The following is an 8642-nucleotide window of genomic DNA, read 5'->3' as shown; positions in this document are numbered from 1 at the left end:
AAAAATACCAAAAGTTTTTGAGTGGATTATTCCTTTAACCTATGCAAGACATGAATGGATGAGGTTATTCTAGTATTCATACACACTACATAATAAACTTTATCTTCCAGAAAGTATTTAGTTTGATGTATTTTAAAGACCTTCAATCAAGTACTAGTCAAACAACAACATGGTACAATGTTTCTGAAAATGATGGAACCACAAATTATTTATCAACCAATTGCTGTTCATTGTTACCATGGCCCTTAGTGGCTGTACAGAGGTTTATTTACCAATTGTTTGCCTCACATTTTGTCTTGAGTGTAGCCTGTACTGTTCATTATTCACATATGATTTGATACAGGAGTGTAACTTTGGTTTTAGAAGTGGGAGGACATTTACAAAAAAAAATCCAGTCGGATAATCACTCCAAACAGCCAACCTGACCGCTCGGAGGCGTCCGCATGGTCCTAAAGCACACCGTTGCCTCGTTTTGCATCCATTCCAATGATAAAACTGGGGGGGACAAAAATGGAATTTCAGAATTCCCCCTGTTCCCAGTGTAAGTTTCACCCCTGATTTGATATAACAAAACATTATGTCTAATCCAGAAATTATTGTGCAATATTTCAGACAATTTTTTACTCCTTTTGGCTAAAGAGCACCCCCAGAGGCAAAAGTTCTGTTTTGCCTCTAAATTGTGTGTTCATGCTCCTCACATGCCCATTGATAAATGAAAAGTTCAGGGCTGATTAGACATTTTTCTATTGTCACACTAAACTGACAAGGATTTCTGAAAACGAGCACACCATTTGTCAAAATTGTATGGAAAATCATCACTCTGCATCGATGTAGGCCTATTCTACACTCAAGTTTACGTAGCTGTAGGCCTACTCTACACAAGTTTACGTAGCTGTAGGCCTACTCCACACTCAAGTTTAAATTTTGGTCATTTAGCAGACACTCTTATCCAGAGTGATTTAGTCAGTGCGTTCAACTAAGGTAGATAAACAACACATATCACAATCATATCAAGTAAAACATTTCTGTAACAGTTACTGAGAATGTTGGTGATGTTCGGGCAGGCTATTTGCAAATGTATTTCTGTATTTGAAAATACAAGTATTCTGTAGTTTATTTAGATTTTTATGGTATTTTGTAATAGTATTTTGTACTTTTTGCCCATCCCTGGCTGTGTGCTTCCAGACATTGCCCAAGTCAGCTCGATCTCAGCATAGACCCAAGCATTACAATGTTTTGGACCTTCATTGATGTTTTACCATTGTTGCACTACTGTGCATACATTTTGAGATGCATTAATCAATGTAAATATTAGTGTCAAAATTGAATGTCGACATCTTTCAGCAGCACAAGTCTTATTTTATCATGAAATGCTTGATGTGCCCAAAATGTGTAACTATGTATTATTATTGCTTACATTGTCATTGTCTCCTGTCAGTATCTGCAGTCGAAGTTTATGTTTGAAATGAGAGGTCATCGACACAGTGTTTCACAGAAATACTGTTAGCAGACTAATATGGCTGGCTGAATAACCAAATCAGTGTTCTAGCAATATGACATTCTAACCAAAACCAGATTCAACATTTCTAACCAAGGCATTAAGAAAATTGATTCCTTGTACCATCACAATCAACCCACTTCAAGATTTGAGTCATTTATTTTAGCTATGTACAGGTAACAATGAATTTCACAATGAACAGAAAAGAAAATCACATCTCACCAATCTTTCCTCTTAACAGAAGTCACTAATTATAACCACTCTCTCTCTCCCATTCAAACACACACGCTCTCATTTTTAAATGTTAATTTCTCTTAGATAGATATGATATACTGGCTGTAGCTGTGCTGTTGTTGCGATTTGCAGTTGATACAATTAGTTGAAGACATTATCCTGTTTTATGCTTCTGGTGTGCTCTAGATCTCGTGGCTGGCATCTTCAGGCAGGACAGAGGATTTAGGGTCATATCATAACACTAATCTTTCTGGACCATCCCTCAGCTCACACACCTGTTCCCTACTCTGATCCTGGTTCCCTTGTACCCACAACCTAGTGTGAGGATAGGTACAGGTGGGCTCCCACAGTCCTATGGTTATAAGGTCTCCCAACCACACATGATCTGGAAGTGGGGCTAGATGATCGGAGAGTTCATATTCCTGTGATTAACAACAAAAAACTACTTGAATGAATGACTCTTCCTTCTCTATCCACCTTCCCTCACTCATTATGTGATTATTTTTCCCTTATTCCTGCCCGAATCCTTCGGTCTCCTCGATGGCAAACAGAAGTTTCTCTCGCAGTTGCTCCAGACTCTTGTAGGGTGGCAAGTCCAGGCGATTGAAGCTGTGTGAGTGATTGAGATGGAGAGAAAAGATAGAGTGAGGGATCAGTTTGTGTTCAGTAGGGGTACACACATAGACACAAAATGAATTGATGTTATCATAGGACCGATAACAAACAATAAATCAACTATGGCAAAGGAATTCAGGAAAACAACAGTCTCACCAGGTGTGGCTTCTTGGAAGCCAAGTCTCCTTCCCCACCTTGTCTATACAGAATTTTTGTGGCCCATTACTCCCTAAGGGAAAAAGAGACTGTTAGATTCTTAGGCAAAAGACATTTGACAGTGAAAAAGGTGGTTACTGAATGGTGGCTGAACTGCACCTATGAGTTCAGCAAAGCCTCCGACTGGCAGACGGCATGTTCCTGTGACAAACTGGAGCAGGCGGATCCGCTTCTCATTGTCCATCTCCTTTACCACCTACATAATACACAGGTAAGACTCATGACATGGGCAATACGTACACATAGTGAGACAGACAGTCACAGAAGAGACACACACAGCAGTAAAGGGAGGCCACTGTACTGTACCTGCCAGAACCAATGTATCTGCTTGCTGTTCTTGGTGTAGTGCCGATAGATGGTGTTCTTCTGCCAGTCACTGAGGTCTATCTCCTGCATCCCACATAGCATCAGCTGGAGGGAGGAATGAGAACATACCATTAACCCACAGTCACAGAAAGAGAATCTGCAACAAATAGTCCCCTCTACCAACTTAAGTCATTGTGAAATCTCCATAACCTATAACTCCGCCTATCTAACAGAGCACACTTCCTGCATTTTCTTCCAGCCTCATTACGTACCTCCAGCTCTTTCTCGTCAAAGTAGCGAAGCCACTCAAGAGGCACGACTTCATTGAAGCCATCCAAGAAGGCTTTGGTCTGCTCCTCTACCCCACGTGTGAACCGCCAGTCTGTCAGCAGACTGTAGAGAGACAGGGATGATAAAATAGCATTTTAGGCAACAAGGAAGGATATTCATTGACGTAAGTGTCAAGATGAAACAAGATGAATGCTAGTATGTGGCACACCAGTGGCAGATAGCACAGTGACTGACAGAGACAGACAAGAGGGACAAAGTAGTGATGGAGATGGCTGACCTGATGTACTCCTCCTTGTTCTCCGTGGTGACCAGCTCGTCCTCTCCGTCATCCTTCAGCTGGTGGGTGGACACCTTCCCCAGAATCTCCATATCCTGAGCAAAGTACAGCTCCACCCCACCCTCCTCCAGACTGTTATCTCTGTAGACAGATCACAGATGCATCGTAAACTTATTGAAGCTTTAAGCTGCACAATTATGTCAAATGCTTCCATCACACTCTTCACATACTTTTCAGATTCACACAATTTGCCACAAGGGCGCACACATTCAAACAGACATAATGAAGGGGCGGAGTACTTACTTCACCCACATGATGGAGTTGTAAAACTCAGGGTCAATAGACTCCAAGTCTTTCAGAGTGGGTTTCTTGTTGAGCATACGCTTGTAGAACGGCAGAGTGAAGCCAGTATCGATGAACTTGCCATGGTACAGGGCCTAGAGGGAGAGGGGAGGAGAGAGTGGATGCGATAAGTACTACACCAAAACATGTCATAAGCTTCATCTCTCTCCTGTGCTGATACACATAGATGAAGACACATTTAGCCTAACCACAGTAAAGTGATCACACACACACACGCACCGTTTCAATACTAACAGAACGCACACACAGAAAACACATACAAGTCTGTCTGTGTGTGGAGAAGATGGATTCAGTTAGTAGTGAAACGGTGGATAAGAGGTGTGGTCTGTGTCTGGCAGTGAGGTCATGGGGGGGGCTGTTGGTTTAGTGGCCTGTCTTTTCTGGATATTGTCACAGAGAGAGTTGGGTTTGGAAAGATGGGCGGTGGGGGTGGGGAGGGTTCTATACTTGGTTTAGGAACACGGCTTTAAAACGATTTAGAGATTAAGGAACAGACACACAGACCATCATACACTGTGCTCTCCTCTCCTGTTCCTAAAAATCCTTCTGTGCAACACATCCTCATCATATGTTAAATTCTAACCATAACTATTGCTGTAGTTTACTTTTGTTGTTACAAATCTGCACCAAATTTGCCAATTAAGCATCGCTCACCATGGCGATGAATCGCCCTATGAAACGGAAGTATGTGAGGTGGTCAGGGTTGATGGAGGAGGCGGGGTTGATCTGCAGGCAGTAGTTGTTCTTCCCAGCGTACTCAAACAGACAGTACATGGGGTTCAGCACCTCGTGGGACAACAGGAAGAACCACTCTCTGTATGGAGGAGAGACAGGGCAGTACACATCTATATCTATCAGAGGGACAGGAAATCTACCTATGTGTGAGGGGTACAGATTGTCACTTTTGACACTGCTTTTTTGTATTGTCTACAGAGTAGTACAGCATTTAAAACATCTCATACATTACAAAATCGCACATTTGACAACAACAATGAGACATTCTGACAGCACAAAAAAGCATCACAGTGGCTATAATTTCTAAATAATCAGAATTGGGTCCAGTTTCTGCATACACTTGCTCATTAATAAACAAATGTAACTCAAGAGTAACTAATAAACTAATGAATAAAAGCACAATGTCAAATTCACAAATAATTCAATATGTATACCAAAATTATAACATGGAGGACATTAGCTGTATGGCAGTTTCAACAAAAATATGTAATTTAAAAAAATTATCAGATATTTGGAATATCGGTTTTATTCTGGTAATGACTTTTCCATTTATCACCATAGTAAGTGCTGTAATTTATGCTAACATTTTAAAATGTCACCTCTATAACCAAACTCCAAAATGGCTTCCAAATTTCCCGTTTCTATCTGCAAAATATGAAAGAGAAACTGCCATAATGAGGAATGGTCCAACCAACCAGGGTTTCTGGACGTTTGACCAGCAACATTTACATTTACCAGACCCATATGCATTGGGTGTGTAATATGATTAGGTCATCCACCCATGGTGCTCAGAATGACAGAAATCACATTTTGATTATGGTAATTCATAATAACAGAACATGCAAGTTGAGGATGGAAAGATGTGCAGTCCTTCTTACCGAATTCTGATGTGCAATTTGAAGATGTTAGAACACATGTACTTTTCCTCAGCCAACAAGATGAGTAACAAACAGCAAAATCACTAGCCTATGTCAATCTACTATCCTCCATAGTACAAAAGTTGACCTATTCTATTGGTCAGCTTGTCAAGGGAGAAATAACCTATTTCAAACAGACTCTGGGACAGTTGTGGGAACAATAGATCCCAAATTCATACAACCAGTTGGCCTAGGCTACATAATATATATTTTTTAATGCAATGAGTGATGCAACAGATCAGAACATTTAGCTTAAAATGTTGATAAACTATTATTTCTTCACATTATAAGCGCAGTAATGCACACAAGGCAGTAGGCTACCCGTGAATGTTCCTTCCATAATACAATTAGCAGGAAAACATCCATTAGAAATGCTGAAAGAGAGATCTAATAGGCTCATTTGAAGCAAGACTCATAATATATATTAAAACGTTCACGTTTAAAACAATGAAGTAAATGTTTTCAAAATGCATACTGCCTCCAACTCATTGCAAAGTGGTGTGTGATGCACCGATGAAGCCTGCCTTCTGTTGCCGTTTGAGATGCTACAGCAGCAGCTCTCCAACTGTCTGACAGATTTTCAGCTCCAAGGCTCTGTATGCTGTACGCGTGTGATAAATAACGTATACACTGTACACGAGGCAATGTCATTCCAAGAAAATCACAAATGAACCTATGGACTGATAAGCATGACCAGTCAAATGTATTTCCATCAATGAATAGGCTAAAAAACATTTTTCCTCAATGGGATTTTTTTAATCTTCTCCCAGACAATTGGCCGGTGCCAATTTTATTGATTGGATTTTCAATATTTATAGATTTTTATCGGCCAAAAGCCAGCTATTACTGGCTAATTACAACCCTGCAACCAACACAGAGACAATCTTTACCTTTACACAGTCAGCACATGGACATACAAATATACATACTAACACACATAACACCATAAAGCACCACGAAGACAAGCAGTATAATGTAGAATATGAATGCATGTAGAGAATGAAGCCCCGGCCACCACCAAGCCCCTGACCTTTGCCCCCACGGCCGGCCAGCCAGTCCCGGGGGTCGTACCGGGGCTGTGCAGACACATCCAAACATCCCGTCCGTGGTTCTACCCTGTGGTAGAACAGCATGACGTAACCTACCATAGGGTAAAACCACTGGCGCGACACCGGAGACAGAGACACACGCAAACACAGACCACGTGGAGGAGCAGGAGGAGGGGCAGGAGGAGGAGCAGGAGGAGGAGCAGGAGGAACAAAGCCCGGGATCCCACCGCTGACACCAACCAGTGGTGGAAACACTGTCACAAGTCCACAAACACCAAAACACATACAGACAACAGATGACAGTGCAAGAGACAGGGAGTTGATAAATGATGGATGATGAATAATTAAGTGAGGAACACAGGGTAGACAAAGAATACTTATAGCTGAGGTAGGAGAAAGAAAGACAACTGTTTTAAGAGGCAGAAGGCCTGGCATGCAGGCAGTAGACGGCCATCTTACCTAGCAATGCCTCCATAATCAAGACCTTCCTCTCCCCTCATGATGATGTAGAGTCTTCTACGCAAGTCATATGGTTTCACATTCATGATCTGAGGAAAGAGGACAAAACACAAGCACATACATCACAACAAAGAAACTGCCACCCTACGATCCTATATTAGTTGTTAAAATACAAATAGATGTACTAATGAATAGATAAACAACAGCAACCCTCATGCATGTTTAATTACATAACATTTAGAATAGAATATCCTCAGCAGGGAAACCGACTCCACGTCATCCTTACCTGCTGAAATGAGTCCTCAAATAGAGTCTGTCTGGACACTGAGATTTTCACATGGCTGGGTAAGGCATTGGACTGGAGAGGCAGAGAGAAGTGTAAAAATCTATTTCCTCAATGCTAGACATTAGGCAAAGAGATCGAGTCGACAGAGTAGAAAATAACTTGGCTCGAGATAAGACCCTGTTCTCATAACAGAGGTCTGAGAAACGACAGTCAGCACTTACATGGCACAGGAAGCGGAACTGGTGGTACTTCCACCTGAAGCTGCGATCATATGCCCCGGGAGAACTACCCGTTCTCGACCTACAGAGAAACAAAAGGAGAGTATTTTTTGCTGTACCAGCAAGAAATAAAGCCAGACTTCAAATTTGTGCATGTCAGGGGAGGGATATTGGAGCTGTACTGGGCAAAGACAGGCCTGTCATGGCTGTCCTGTGCACAACTGCTTTAGAGACAGGAAAATAGGCCCAGCTGTGGAGCTGCACAGTGAGGACTTTTGGGCAGTATTCTAAGGAGGTGGTCAGATCTGATGTGCAGCAGGAGCTGGATTAAGCCCAGAGATGGAGGTATGCCTTGGTGTGCAGCTGTGTTAGTACAAGCTACACCACTTCACTACAGACATTCTGGATAAGTGCCTCGTCAGCAGAGCAAAAACTGAGGGTGAGAGACCGAGCAAGGAAGGGGAAATACGGAGGTTGAATGAAAGAGAGAGAGAGTGAGGCCTCTAATACTCGCTGATTCGCTTTGTTGAACGCTGCCAGGCCCAACTTGGTTTTGGTTAGGAAGTTTCAGACCACAGAGGCAACCCTTTGGCTACAGATATGGACTGCAGCAGTATCAAATGTAAAACATTTGAGACAGTTTAAGAACCCTCTATGGCCTCTCATCTAAAAATATAACACCAAGACCTTCATATGTTTCAATATCAGCATGAACACTTGCTCTCTCTCAATCACACACATCCATACGTACACACAGACGGAGTCAGATAGCAGAGCAGTCTGCTTTGGATTTGATTTGTTGGCCCACATCTGTTAATTTTCCCGACTGACTTTTTTGGAAGATGTCAAAATTAGGGCCATGCATCAAGGCAAAACACGTGTTTATATTAGTGTGTGCTTGCTTGCATATGTGTGTACGTATATATATATATATATATATAAAAAATCCCCTTTCTTGTATCTAGGCTAGCTATCTATGCCCTAAAGATAGTCAACTTGAATTCGCTTAGGTTCAAAGAAACAAAAACAAAGATGACAAAAGCAGGCTAAGAGAACCCTTCATACATCATCCCTGACAGAAAGGAGTTGTACAGTGCTTTTCTCAGGAGCTTTTATAAGGAAATGTAACTGCCCTTATCTGCAGATTAATATTTACCCTGACTCAAACCCGGGACGAG

The 8642-nt window shown here is 41.8% G+C and overlaps 1 protein-coding gene across 3 annotated transcripts in view; it reads right to left on the bottom strand.

Moving 5' to 3' along the window:
• Window positions 1-1641: 1641 nt before the first annotated feature.
• Window positions 1642-8642, bottom strand: part of wwp2 (WW domain containing E3 ubiquitin protein ligase 2) — a 41615-nt gene continuing 34614 nt past the window's right edge. For 2 of the 3 annotated variants that reach the window (XM_042323106.1, XM_024423390.2), the window contains exons 13-24: window positions 8621-8642; window positions 7468-7546; window positions 7247-7318; window positions 6961-7049; window positions 4455-4614; window positions 3741-3874; window positions 3438-3578; window positions 3142-3262; window positions 2870-2974; window positions 2663-2759; window positions 2504-2576; window positions 1642-2341 (exon numbers count right to left, since the gene is read on the bottom strand). The exon at window positions 8621-8642 is cut by the window's right edge and continues 107 nt beyond it. In XM_042323106.1, coding sequence (XP_042179040.1) covers window positions 2242-2341; window positions 2504-2576; window positions 2663-2759; window positions 2870-2974; window positions 3142-3262; window positions 3438-3578; window positions 3741-3874; window positions 4455-4614; window positions 6961-7049; window positions 7247-7318; window positions 7468-7546; window positions 8621-8642 — 1193 coding nt within the window. In that variant the 3' untranslated portion in view covers window positions 1642-2241. The remainder of the gene's footprint in view (window positions 2342-2503; window positions 2577-2662; window positions 2760-2869; window positions 2975-3141; window positions 3263-3437; window positions 3579-3740; window positions 3875-4454; window positions 4615-6960; window positions 7050-7246; window positions 7319-7467; window positions 7547-8620) is intronic. The other variant, XM_042323107.1, reaches the window with a different exon arrangement.

The sequence above is a fragment of the Oncorhynchus tshawytscha genome, linkage group LG06 (genome assembly GCF_018296145.1).
Source record: "Oncorhynchus tshawytscha isolate Ot180627B linkage group LG06, Otsh_v2.0, whole genome shotgun sequence".
NCBI lineage: Eukaryota > Metazoa > Chordata > Actinopteri > Salmoniformes > Salmonidae > Oncorhynchus > Oncorhynchus tshawytscha.
The sequence above is the reverse complement of the archived record's forward strand: the minus strand, read 5'-3'. Positions and strand labels throughout refer to the sequence as shown.